Genomic DNA, 14,446 nt, shown 5'->3' with positions numbered 1-14,446 from the left:
AGTACATGTAAAGTAAATGCAGAACTACATTTCAGAATCCAAGTAGCACTACTCAGTGAGCTGATAGGCTTAGCAGAAAGAAGCTAGATTGCTTTAATAAGATTTTAGCAAACATAATCATATGAAACACATGGCTACTACTAGGGAACAAAACCAAATCTTACTTTGGGGTTTGATGCACTTCTGACCACCAGTTGTAGTTGGTATAATTGACAAGAAGCAGGATTTGACACCAGAGGAGAACTAAAGAAGGATGTGTGGGAATCATGGACTGAACAAGGTCACTCAAACTTTCAAGGGTGTAGAAACTACCATCAGATCCATCTCCTGTAAAAAGTCTGGTGGCTGCAGCTGTGATTCTTCTAAACATCCCTAAAAACAACAACAAAAGCATGTTAGAGTAACTATACTTTATTCTGAATTCTGAAGTCTCAAAATTATTCAGGGTAGAATTCCTGCAAGAAAGGTACATACTAAGTGGTTTTATAAATTTAAGGCAAGTGATGGAGTTTGCCCAAGGGCAGTGTGTAAACCAGAAGTGACCAGGTCTCAGACTCAATCAATAATGCTTTAAATAGGTTTTATTACAATTCTAATTCATCTGATACACGAAAACTTTATTAAATTTAAAATTTTCAACCCAGGACCAGGACTTTTTTGTTTGTTTGTTTATAAATTAGAACACAGATGTTCTACTTAAGAGCCATGATGGAACTACTATTCTGCATGTTAAGGAATAAGGCTTACAAGTATCTTAGTTCAGAGGATGGCTTTCTAAATACATTTTATTGAAACTAAACTTATACCCTTCCATCCAATTTCTGAAGTGCAAAAAGTGTTTCTGCCATTACCCTGCATACTGAACACTCAGCACAAAAGTAAAATTTTGCTTTCTGACTTGCTCATTCTGTGTTCATATGCCAAAACAAAGGGTGGGAAAACAAGAAATATGAAAAGGGGGGAAAAACAAGGAAAGCTGTCTAAAGGTATAGAACTTCTTGAGTCTCCATGGAAGATAAGATCAGGGTAAAAAAAAAAAGGGTTCCTTCAGAGTAAGTTAGAAACCAAGAGCTAATCAGAATAATGAAGGAAATCTGCAGTGTTACTTGCTTGCCTTGCCAGATATACAGAAGAATGAAGTTGTAAATTCCACATCCATGTGGACCAGTTTAAGCTGCCCCCAGGACTTATAAATACACAATGTAAACAGCAAAGAATGGGAAAAGTAACCGAGTCTTAAAACTCTGGTTCCACTTACTAGCAAAGCAGTGTTAGCACCATTCCAGCTTCCTGCACTGGCAGGAACTGCACCATCTAGTGACTTCCCACAGCCATGAAAGCCACTGCATGTTCATCTTTTCACTTGGTCTATGCCTTTTATTTCTACTAACTTCAAAGTAGCACACTGAAAATGTTCACTTATAATCTAGGAGTCAGCAACACTCACATTTTGAAAACACTGTAACAGGCGAGAAGACAAAACTTCCAAGTAGAACAGTGGTTAAAAACAACAGAATACAGTCTATGCTTCCAGACACAAGTTGCTATAAGCTACACCTCTAGTTAGGAGCATATAACTTCAAGAGAAAATAGGTATGGAGGTTTTAACTGAACAAAAGAAAAGTATTACAAAACCAGGCACTTAGTTAATCCTAAACCTAAACAAAACTGTTATGACATGAAAACACAGCCCAGGTGTCAGAACAATGTTTTTTCTAATCTGTTACACCGCATAAATACTAGTAGTAACATTATACCCTAAGTTATTTGTAGTTTTACATTAAATTAATTTCTAGAGATCATGCAATACACATATCCCAGTGTTCTGCATGAGTATTTTAATATTTAATTTTCCACGAAAATTTCTACATAATTCCTGGAAAGACTCCTAGTGCAGCCTGGAAGTCTGTCACTGCAGCAGAACTAGGTGCTTTCCCTTTCCATTATCCTCAGCTCCCACTGTGGAAGAACCTACTTCCCCAGTTTGAATCACCAGCTTGATTTTCTGATTTCATTGCTCCTGGCTTGTCACCGATTAATCACTTACTCCAAAACGCTTTGGCATAAGTTATTTGTTATAATATTTTTTCAGGTGTTTCTCCTAAACAGAAATAGTATAAACAATTATTACAGTAACAGACACATGGGAAGAGAGCTGTCAACAACTCACTATACCCCGAGTTCTGTGCCCCAAAGCACACTTCAAAGATCAAGGAAGGCTCTGATAACTGTCACCAAATTTTGTGCCTCTTCATGCACAGTCCTGGAGTCTTACACCAAGAACTTTGGTTTGGAGGACTCCATTTCTTAAGCTAAAGCTCTCTGCTGACAAGTCAAAACATCATCCACCACAGCTGCACAAACTCTCAAAATGTAATTCAGTTGGTTTCCCTCTCACTTTTCTACCTGTTAGTGTCACTGAAGACTTGGAGGAGTGAAGCTACTGAAAGTTAAACCACAGTGATGCAGAAGCTTTGAGCTTAGATAGAGAACTAATTGAAGATCCAGAACAAATCCATCTGCACTTGATTTGTTTTAACTCTACACCTACAATGCTTATATTTGCAAGAGGCAGCTCGCAGGAATGACAGGAACAGAACTAAGATTTTTTCTCAAAAACGGATTTAAAATGAACTCTGTAGGAAGAGCTTGAAAAGAAAAAAAAAATCTGAGATGGTTGAGATACAATGGAGCACTGAATCGACTTAAATGTCTAACAAGAGTATTCTGCATGCACTTTTTTGTTATTCACTTCTGCTAAGTAGTAAAGTACTTTAACTCCCATTTTGTAGACCGAGGCAATGGAATGCAGAGTTCCTTGTCCCATATCTGCAAGGAGGTCTATGAAGAACCAGGGACTTGTGCCAAGACCTTTTAAATTGGAGACAACTACAGTTAATCCAAGGTTGAATTTCAGCCGCAAGCTGAAAATCAGAACTCAAAAAGGGCAGTCATAGTAAAGTAAAAATAAAAGAAGAAAGGGAAGATAGTGCCACTACTAGGAAAATAAGACTAAGGAATTACGAAGGGCCAGATTACTGGGTATCGAGCAGAAGATACCTAAAGTGGAATTTCCAAAACTGAAGGAAGGAGTTCAAGACCAGCTAGCTGGAACAGTGCTACCTTTCCTATTTTTCTGGGGACTTTTTTGTTTGTTTTATATGTTTTTATTAATTATGACAAAAAAAAGGGAAGCTACCTTGTCATGAGTCTGAACCAGTGGTCTGTAACTCAGTAAGTTTAAGCCTGGACAGACCTACTAACCTCCAAACTGAGAAAAACCATGAGAAATATAGCCACAAATTTGGAACGCTTTGCACTTTTTTGGATTGGAAGATTTTAGACCGTGAAATAGGAGAGATGAAAAGTCACTACTTAGATTTTGTTCCACAAAGACTGGAGAAATGTGAAAAATGTGCCCTGCATACACAAGCACAAAAGTTTGGGAAGTTCTTTATAAGGTGTAAAATACAACATCTTCAGCACCGACATATTCCTTCTCGGTAGTTCAATGCATTCAATAGTTGTCTTAGAACTGAAAAACCACTCTGCCACTACATGCTACAACAACACAGACAATGTTTCAAGTATTACCTGATTTGAAGATATGTATTAAGCACATAAGCAGTGTGCCCAGCTCCTGGCAGTAGAAAGTATGTTGCTGCTCATTCATGTCCACCTTTAATTGCTTGGTAACAATATCTTCCAATAGAATGCCAACCAGTTGTAATAAGAACCTTGAAAAAAAACACATGCACAATCAACAGAAAAACTATCAATGCAACATCTTTCAGAACAAGGTGAGGTTTGCCTACTTAACTTAGTTAGGTTTAAGAAGTAAAATATGAAGCCCTTGACCCTTCATCCTAAAGAGCATACTAAATGAAACACTACAGAACAGGCTGACCTAAAACAAATATGATGTTATATGATCATAAGCACTTCAATAATTACATATTGGATCTAGATTATCTACTCCATCAGCTGAAGTTATGATAGGATTCATACACCATTCCACCTCAGTTAAAAAGCTTATATTCAAAATGTTATGGTGTCTTTATAGTGATTTCCCTTGAGCTAAAACCAAACTGTGACAGTTACCACAGCTCAGCCGAGCAGAGGTAATTCAGTGAGTCACAGTAATTCATCTGTTTACAGCCTCATCTATCCACACTCTACTACACAGGTTCTGTGTCAAACCTCCAGATGGGGCAATGGGTGGTGTCAAAACAAGCACCAAAAAAGAGCATTTGAGGAAAGCCATCCTTGCTCTTGGCCATAACCATTACTCACGTCACTGTTGTTGGGCATAAGGTCACAGTATGGGTGCCCAGAAGCCCCTTTTCCCTCTACTCATCACCCTCGCAGTGAGCTCAATGATAAGAAACAGCATTTTATTCCTATCTGAAGTTCCATACTTGCGTAAAAAGTCCTTATTTTATTAAACAAATAGCTATTTCAAATGTTTCCCACCACATTGAAATACAATGCCTTCATGACAAACATTATGTCAATGTAATACCACTGCCATCTCTCCACGTTTCTTTTGCCTGAAGTTTGTCACTCTCTGAGGACATCAACATGGGAAGCTAACTAGACAAAGCCAGCTCTTGTAAAATAGGAAATAAAGAGCAGGACTAACTTAATAGATTTGAATCCCACGGCTGCCAAGATTCCAGTACAGTACCTGGGCTTCTACTTAAGGAAATGACTTGTCTTTTAGTCACCACACAGAAAGGAAGGAAAGGGTTAAGCAGTTAAGTTTTTGGACCTGATTTTAATAAGTCCAGGATTCATCCATTTTAACAGCTCCATTAGGTCAATCCCTTGGCTTGAGAAGAGGTACCAGAACAGTCTAAAGTTTTTGCTCAACAAACTGCTTATCTACATCCCTGTCCATCTCATTATTCCTTCCTCCACACACACTTGTTCCATATCAACTTATTAAGAGACTTTATTCCTATCAGAAACAGTTCTATACATGTAAAATATTGCACAACATATTTGTGATTTCTCAGAAACCAACATCTTTCCCCTAAGTTATTCAAAAGACAACATACCTAGAAAATGTCTCTTCAGGCAGATATTTTGCCTGTTTACCCTCAGTGCGATCCTCTGGTGTGAGTATGTTTTCTCCACATCTCAGTCTGTTAATTGCTTGACATGAAATCAAATAAGGTGAGAAAGAAAGCTCTTGTATACGGGATAGAACGATGTCTTCTGTTGACTGTGAAATCAGAACTCTAAGGATAGCTAAAATTCCAGAAATCCATAGCTGGACAGTGCTCACTGATGCCTAACACAAACATAAAAAACCAGAACATTGAATACTTTTGAGGTTAAACAACACAACACAGGAATGTATTTAAAAAAACCAAACAGATCCTTCTCAGAATGGAACAAGCAGGAAATAACTTTTAAGTTCAGATTTTCCAAAATGCTATTCTTGTGGTAACTGTCAAGCTTATATTCACTCTGTTAAACAATCTCTCAACTATAAAAATGGTACTAATACTTGCATAAGAAAAATGTGATTTACCTATCAAATTGAATTCTAGACTTTATTGTAACAGTACCTTTCTCTCTATTCCTTATCCTCAAAATACAATATGAAGGAAGTAATCCATAAGCAGAACATTCCTGTATAAAGCACTCGGTAAATCATATTAGTTCTAACTAATTCTTTCCCAAAATCTGCTGCAGGTACTTTAACACTACATACCAAATTATTAAATAGAAAAACATGTTCTTTTGTTTTGCATGAAAGCCACCAGATTCTTCTCTGGAAACAATTGCTTACCATTGTTTTAGGAGTAACAAACATACTCCTTAAAAGCATGTCCACAGGGCGAAGGGATGAAGGAGCCAAAATTTCAAACAGAGTGTTCAGAACTCCCAGAGCATCATGAGAGTCTATATGCATCTGTAAAAGAAAAACACAAAACTAATTTCTAACTATCCACTAATGGTAACTCCAACATAAAATTACCATTTCATGTTTTAAACATTTCTATGACAACCTGTGTACTTTACAGAACAAAATTCAGAGCAACCAAAAGCCATAAAGGTAAATTTAAGTTTCATTGCAGGCCTTCCTACACCTGAATTTTGAGAACATGGACAAAAACCTATTATATGAAATCCAATATACATACCACATACATTTTTTTAGGAGAAATAGGCCTTATTCAGAGAATGAGACCAGAAGCCTGAGTTGTTATAAAATTTTAAATTTTTCTCCTCTTTGCACATCCTACGAAGTTTTTTTTATAGAGAGCAATGCTGGTCATGAATAAACTTAAGCAGGTAACTAGGAGGAAAAAACCTCCTAATCATCAGAAAAGTGCACAGTTCCAGTGGTATTAAAGCAAGAGAAGTAGGACAGCTTACTTGAACAGTTTTTTAGCTAAATTCTAAAACAATCAACTACAAAAAGCAAAGGACTGAACTACAAACCTAGATGCCCCAATCCTGCTTAAATAATTTGACAGTTGAGCACATGCACAGTCATACAAAACAACATAAATTTCAATTTGCCAACATTTTAGCTTTGCTCAAAACCTGCTCTCTGATCCTGCCCACTCTCCCCAGACACGAGATCTCCTCCTGGGACTGGGGAACTGCCATCGTGGAGCAAAGAACATTTAGGGCACAATTTCACTAGTTCTACTTTTTATCCTTGAAGTAAGTGTTTATAATTCCAGAAGAGCTGTATCAAAGACAAGTCCTCTATTGCTTAGGGAGCAGCAGTGAAATTTTTTTTCTAAAAGAAGTCTTCTTTACTTCTCAGATATGAAGCACCCACTCTCCTGCCCCAGTATGCAGTCCAGTAAGAGAAACATGCACACACTGGAGGGAGTCCAGCAGAAAGCTACACGGATGGTTACTGGCTTGGAGCACCTGTCACACAAGTGATAGCTGAGGTTGTTCACTCTGGAGGAGGCTCAGGGTGATCTTCATCAACGTGCACAAGTATCTGACCAGGGGAAGCAGGAGAAGGAGACAACAAGCACAGAAGCAAGAGCCAGAATCTTTTCAGTAGTATACAGTACCAGGATGAAAGGCAATAGGTACAAGTTGAAATACAGGAAATTCCATCTAAAGACACTTCTACTTATGAAGAGGAAGTTAGGCAAAAGAAAAAATAAAAGCCCAAAAAGCCAGTCGTGTCCTGGGCTGCATCCAAAGCAGCATGGGCAGCAGGTTGAGGGAAGTGATTCTGTCCCTCTGTTCTGCTCTGGTGCTGCATCCAGCTCCAGCGCCCCCAGCAGAAGGACACTGACCTGCTGGTGCAAGCCCAGAGGAGGACCATGAAGATGCTCAGAGGGCTGAGCACCTCTCCTATGGAGACAGGCTGAGAGCTGGGGTTGTTCAGCCTGGAGAGAAGGCTCCGGGGAAACCTTAGAGCACCTTCCAGTACCTGAAGGGGGCCTGCAAGGGAGCTGGAGAGGGACTTTTTACAAGAGCAGGTAGTGATACAAGAAGAGGAAATGGCTTTACATTGAAAGAGGGTGGATTTACATCAGATACTGGGAAGAAACTCTTCAGTGGGATGGTGGTGAGGCACTGGAACAGGCTGCTCAGAGAAGCCGTGGCTGCCCCATCCCTGGAAGTGTTCAAGGACAGGTTGGACAGGGCTTTGAGTATTCTGGTCTGCAATTAGACCCACTGTAGCTATGAAAAAAAAGGAATTTTGACATTCAGACAATCTTCAGGCCATTTAATAGGTGTTCTGATATAACCATGTATCTAAGAGAAATAGAATGAGCCTCCTCTGGAGACAGTCTCAATCACAGTACACATACTCCATGCACTTAAATATGAACTTCATCACTTCAGAAACTTAGTTTACCTTGCAGTAATTGTTTTTTCCAGATATGGCAACCACAGTTTCAAGAAAATTTGTCTTCATATTAAAAAAAATAAATTCAAATACCCAAAGCCATTATTGAGATATATATTACAGCAATTATTTTAGATGTTTATAGATTTAAAACAATCACATAACCACCTGTTGCTTTGCAAGCATTGGGAGAATAATGTCAGCTATTTGCCGGGACAATCTCTTCCACTTGTCTTCATTTTCTTTATGACACTGTTGCAATACTAAGATGAACATTTCTAGCACCTGAGGAAAAGACCAAAAGAGTGTAAGTAAACACCAATACTAACAAGCAACATTCAAGTAATACTACAGTGGGAAAAATATTCATTGTTTCAACCATCTGCCAGAAAGTGGGAAAAGAAATCCCACATGAGAAATCATACAACATTTATAAAACCCCATTTTCAGGATAAAAGCCTGTTCTTAGTTACGACTTTTTTGCTGTTGACGGTGATTTTTAAGGAATTTTCCAGTTACTTTTATAAACTACAAAAAAATTGCTTTCTTTATCCTTTCTAAATGGTATTTGGCAAAAGAATACACAAACAACTAAGAAAAGCATCAGAAATCTAAATGCTGCATCACTAATTCAACAGAAAGGGAAGGAAGGAAGAGAGCAATTTTCCAAATGTATACTCTGCCTTTAGCTCCAATAAAGTTTACATTTGGTCAAGGAAACAGAACAAACACTTTTATGGAGCTTGTTCACCTGAGATTTGTCACTTCCATATAAAAGTTTACAAGAGAGAACATAATGGGGCACACCAAGCAAGGATCACTTCTAGTAGCTGAATGAGTTACGGGTTTTAAGGTTATAGAGACTATGCTTTGAAAGACAGACAAGCCAAAGAAAGACACAGCAAGCAACAGTGTTAATATATTGACTGGGAAGTGGGACAGAAAAACCTGGTTCAGAAAACAAGTTAGAACACTTGTAAAAGAAAGTCAGGTAATTCAGATTAGGCAGAGAGACTCCCAGGTGACTTTCTTCCCAAAAAACTTTCATGTGAGAGAGCAGACAGGAGTGATTCTGCCCCAATGACTTGAACTCAGAAGCTCCATGGGTGGAGTTAAAGGCTGCAGCTTTTGGAACCTCCCAGATTTACAGAGACACCACTGCAGAGCATCCCAGCCACAGCCAGGGAACAACAGAATAGCCCAGGGTTACTTTTGCACCAGCAGAACAGGGCAGAATAAGAGCTACAAATGGGATGGTGTGGGAAGAGCAGTGCAGGGGTGGTCTTTAATAGGTTAAGTGTGTCAGAAGGAGATCTGCCAGCAATTGCAGTACCTTATGTAACACAAAATTATTCATTATTTCACATCATGTGTCTACAGAGTGTCATTTCATATAGTTATATTAGTCATTTTATGATTATAAAACTACAAAATTCAAAAGAAAATGTGGATACACAAAATTACCCCAATCTGAACATGCAGTTCTAACAAATTATTTTGACAAGATGTACTGACTTTTTTCCATCTATTCTCACAAAATACAGTGCTTACATTAGCATACACCAGAACTGCATTTTGAAAGGATGAAAGGAACATTAAGTTTGTTAAGCACCTGAATAAGCAATAAGATCCCATGTTGATCATGTCACCTCTCTTAAAATTACTTTTATGTTTTTCTTTTAAACAAAGTGTATTGAAGAAAGTCATTGTTACACTCCTACAAAGCAGAAACATGTTTTCCAAACCCATGAGGTCTGGGTCAAAGTAGTAAGTGATAACAAATACCTAATTACCAGTTTCATTACCCTGTTCAAATAAGTCTTATTCAAGATAGTGCTATTGTACAGCAAAATCATCCTTATGCAGCATCTTTCCTAATTTTAAACTTGTCTTCTCTTCCATTTTACCCCCATTCTTTTAAGTTTCTTCTCTTCCACTAACCTTCTATGTAATCTGTCAGCAACACAACCAAGATCATGATCCTAACTGGAGCATTTCAAGTCTAGTTATCTAGACTTGACTAAGAAATTCTACAGACATGTTATTTTACTTGAAATACTGATTTGTAATGCAGAACCTTTCCCCTACCCTCAAAGACCTTTGCATGCTCACTCTACAGGGAAAGATATCACACAGAGTCCAGCTACTCAACTTTTGTATAGAAAGTTGTCGATTATTGCCTGAAGCATTTTTAGCAGTCACAGCAATGTTACCCTTTTATAGACCATAAACAGGGACACTTTGTCCTCCTCTCTTACCTGATGGTACTGGATAAGCCTCAGCAGCATTGATACCACCACCTCCTTCTGCGTCTCCAGTTCTTTCCCAGCATCAGCTTTATTTGTTCCTCTTAACACAAAGAGGTCATGAACAATAGGTTGCAGAGCTGGTATTGCTGAAATGAGATGTTTTTGTTTTAGTGTGAGACAAGTCACTCTTGAACTGTGATTTCTTGATCTAAAGTTCAGTTACTAAAAGTAAGCTGGGCTTTAGTTTATTAAAGGTTCTACCTATACCCAAAAAAACCCCCACAAACCCCAAATTTGTCATGCATAATGATGGCTATCTTTTCACTTCTAGTAGAAAATTTACATTTTGGACACATTTGCCCATTCTCATAGGGCTAAAAAAAAATATTTTTATAAAGCATTTGTCAGCAGAATCACTGGAAAGTATGAAAGAGATGTTTACTTATAGGCTGAAAGAAAAAGGGAAGTGGACTAAAAATTAAAGCAAAGCCTTGAACGTCCTGCTATGTTGTCAACTCATTACCTAATAAAGTTTCAAATAAAAGCTTTGTCGCAATTATGTATGATGCAAAATGTGGGGTAGCAGTGTTAGTATGGTTTAATAAACTTCCTGAAGGAATTGAGATTATTTGATGTCTTAATTTTAAAAGCTAGTGTCTTCTGGAACAGTCAGTATGATTACAGTTTTCTATAGCTCAGTAGTCAACACTGGTTTTATTGCTGAATTTTTATTATTACTAGTGTTGGTGCCTTTTTTCTTTTTTTTTTTCTTTACTAATTTTTTTTTTTTAGAATTACCATGTGTAACAGCTTTCCTTCCACTGGCCATGATACCATCACACAGTTGAATGATCTTGGGAATCCCAATTATCTGTTTGGAATGATAGCGCTCATAAGACAGCAACACCAGGAAAAAGAAGATATTAGGAATAATTGCTTCAGACTCCCTGAAAACGAAACAAAAATTTAAAGCGTCAAGTTTGAATTGCACAGTTTTCTTCAGTAAAACTCAATCTTTCTACAGTCAGGTTTTTTTAAACAATGTGTTGTTCTGCTTTCATACAGTATTTCTATATTTTCTGCGCCCTGTTCTGTACGATGGATTTTTTCCCAAGGGATTTCTTTCAAGCTTTGACCATTACATTTACTTATATTATAACATACTATCTAATGCACATGACACATTAGCGTATTTCCATAGGAGATCCACAGAGCAGGAAGCCAACTTATCTCTTCATACAAACTTAAGTGTGAGAAAAACCAGAAATAACTGACAATAAAAATTTCACTGCCTTATGATCTATAAGGTCCTATACAAAGTGTACCAGGTGATCAGAATACACAGGGATTCACTCTGAATCCACAGTAGTAAGAAGTAGCTCTCCCCTAAGCAATTGAATTTAGCAAAGAAATGCCGATTCCTGAAAGCATAGCTCTGGTGGGGGGTCCCAAAGAATGGCTTTACAATACCAAAATGGAGAAACAGAACAGCACAGTTTCACATTATATTCTAACATGTTACTTCCTGACTTGTTCAATCACATGGAACCTAAAACATCTGAAAAGGTTACCACTGAAGCCAGAGAAAAACCAAGGATGTTGCTCAGAAGGGAACTCCCTTTTTTCATAAGGCAGAAATAACCAGCAAAACTGTCACTACTTGCTTCAGAATGAGACAGTTGTAAACCCACACTGTTCAAAGGATCATTGCTAATGTCATACCTGAACTGTCCTACTTCGATGTATTCAAACTGCTTTAGCACAAATCCAATAAACACCTAAAGAAAGAATAAACCGTGCATCAGAACAGACACATTAATTCCCATTTGACACCATTTTGACAGTTACAGATGGGCACTGAAAATCATTTACACCTATAGTTCATTCGAAAATGTTATGAAATGTTCCCTCTACAATCTTGTTGACGTTACAGCTTATTACAGTTTGCATGAACTTAGGCCATGTTTTACCCACAGTCTGTATATTTCTCTTTCACTCATGTAACACACTATTTGAGGTATTACAGTCAAGAAGTTAAGAATCAGCCAAAAATCTAGCTCTAAACCAAGATAAAATCCAAAGTATATATGAATTAAAAAGAATTATCTTGCATGAACTTACAGAAAAGTTAGGCATTGAAAGTCACACTAGTTTATAAACCCAAAAATACTATAATAAATAAAACACTTGTAAATAATCCATTTTAATTTTATGTTACAAATTTACTGCTTACATGGGCAACCAGACAGACTACTGTATTTGCCACTAGCTCCCCTCTACTACCATTAACATCAAGCAATAGTTGTCAATCATGATGCTCCTTATCCGTCATAAGGAAGTCCATATTCTCAGAATGGAAAGAAGGTATTTCCATATGTAAATGAAGTTTTATTTAAACAACAGTGATGGTATTGCCCACATTATTTTATTCTTGAAGTCAGTCTGATGAACAGTTCTTAAATAGTTGTTGCAGAACTCAGAAATTAAATTATAAACCCCAGAAATCTGAAGCTCTTTGCGGCTTGAGGTGAAATTGAGTCTCTCCCTCCTTTAAGTCTTTGCTTTTACCTACAGTGCAATGGATGGATTATTGGAAGTATTTTTGCTGCAAATGTTACCTAAGCCTGCTGGTGAGACCCCTGTATGACAAATGTGCAAATGTGGTGAGGTACCAACCTGATCTGAATCCAGCAGACAGTAGTTAACTCGCAGCTGAACCAGTTGAGCAAGCAAGTCTAGAACTTGTCTCTGCAGCTGTACCGACGTTGTTGTTGTGTATTGTTTCAATGCTTTTATGACAAGGGGTTCAAATAAACGAATGTGATTGTGAATAGCATTCTGTAATAGAGAGATTTTAAAGTAATCTAACATCTGAACAGGTCTTTGATTCAAAACCAAATTAGTTTTAAAAGGAGGAAAAATGTTTTAAATCTAAGGTACAGCTCTTTCAGGAGGACACAGATACAAGTACCTTATCAGCACGATGTTTTGCTGCACTGGAAATGCTAGTTTTCAGTTGTGTAGAAACTTTCTGCAGCACATCAAACCATCTGTTACAAAAAAAAAAACAAAACCCACACAACACCTTTAAAAAAACAAAACAAAACATGCTGTCCTTAACTGCACATTGTTTAGCCAATGACAACTTTTCTTAATCTACTTAATTGTTTCAAGAACTTTAGGGACAACCTACAGTACACTTTGATCAGATCACACATATTTGAGGACAACAAATACACACTAGAGAAAGAATTTCTGGTCTTTGCTTAGTCATCCTTCTGCCTTTCCTTTAGGCTATTGACTATTTGCTGTAATTAGCAAATTAATTAAATACTTTCAAATACAAGCATTTAAAACCATTATGCTTTTAAAAAACTTCAGTGATACTCATTTTAATGATTTAGCTTTGCTTTGGAAAACATGTTAATGATAACTGGATTCAGGATGCCCCAACCAAGACAAATTACTCTCCTTAAGTCTGTAATTTCAAGTTACATAGCACCCCTGAGATACTCGAATTTATGAAAAACACTAACAAGAGCCTCCAGTTCAAGTTAACATTATATCATAAGGGAAGGAAGTTACCCTGAAGCATCGTGCTCCTGCTCAGCCTGAACCATGTTCCTTAGACTAGCATCAGCAAGGGCCTGTGTAAAATGTGTGTATGGTGCCATGAAGCAATAATGATAGAGACCAGGTCTCAAATTGGAAGAACCTAAGCGTTGAGCTTTGCCTTGAGCTTTGTTGGGGTTTGAAGACAAGCCATCGTACTGAGAAGCCAGATTTGTCCCAAACAATGTTTTCAATAACTGGAGAAGAAAATTGGAAGGAAAAAAAGAAAAGTTAACATTTCAAGAAAAAAAGCCCCTTGACTCCTCATCCTCTCAAAGGACTTTAGAGGAAAGGTCAAAATGCAAGCTGTGGATCATGTAGTCAAAATACATGAAGACAGAAAAAAGCTAATAAAACGAAACAATCCATACCTCACCAAAAAAGATATGATTAGTTTTGCAACTGAAGCTATTCCCATGTGACAACTCAAAATAGTCTACTGAAGATTGCCTCTAACCAAAATTAAGCTTTGATGACTTGAACCTAAATGTTTAACCGAAGCCTGCAAGAAAGCCATCAGTAAAGCAGTTCTTTGCCTTCCAGGTTTTTTTGATTCATGTAACTGGCTAAAGAACACTTTCTATAAGATAGGAAACAAGCCTGTTTTCTGATTATTAGCTAAAATAGTTCTTTGAATTGGAAGCAGTTCAAGAAGAAACTATATTATTCAGATGGTATCAAGTTACATAATAAGTAATGAAAATGAAAGAAAACATGCTCTGTTTGCTCCACCTGGGCCAAG

General features: G+C 37.4%; 1 protein-coding gene across 5 annotated transcripts in view; it reads right to left on the bottom strand.

Annotated features, from left to right (window-relative positions):
• The window catches only part of HTT (huntingtin), an 80,254-nt gene that overhangs the window by 28,112 nt on the left and 37,696 nt on the right, over positions 1-14,446 (bottom strand). For all 5 annotated transcript variants that reach the window (XM_027686721.1, XM_027686722.1, XM_027686724.1 and 2 more), the window contains 11 exons: positions 13,678-13,901; positions 13,064-13,142; positions 12,769-12,930; positions 11,815-11,870; positions 10,891-11,039; positions 10,102-10,238; positions 8,012-8,128; positions 5,801-5,923; positions 5,061-5,296; positions 3,595-3,737; positions 165-372 (listed from right to left, as the gene is read on the bottom strand). In XM_027686721.1, the coding sequence (XP_027542522.1) occupies positions 165-372; positions 3,595-3,737; positions 5,061-5,296; positions 5,801-5,923; positions 8,012-8,128; positions 10,102-10,238; positions 10,891-11,039; positions 11,815-11,870; positions 12,769-12,930; positions 13,064-13,142; positions 13,678-13,901 (1,634 nt within the window). The remainder of the gene's footprint in view (positions 1-164; positions 373-3,594; positions 3,738-5,060; positions 5,297-5,800; positions 5,924-8,011; positions 8,129-10,101; positions 10,239-10,890; positions 11,040-11,814; positions 11,871-12,768; positions 12,931-13,063; positions 13,143-13,677; positions 13,902-14,446) is intronic.

The sequence above is a fragment of the Neopelma chrysocephalum genome, unplaced genomic scaffold, assembly GCF_003984885.1.
Source record: "Neopelma chrysocephalum unplaced genomic scaffold, ASM398488v2 Primary Assembly neopelma1_71, whole genome shotgun sequence".
Classification (NCBI taxonomy): Eukaryota; Metazoa; Chordata; class Aves; order Passeriformes; family Pipridae; genus Neopelma; species Neopelma chrysocephalum.
The sequence above is the reverse complement of the archived record's forward strand: the minus strand, read 5'-3'. Positions and strand labels throughout refer to the sequence as shown.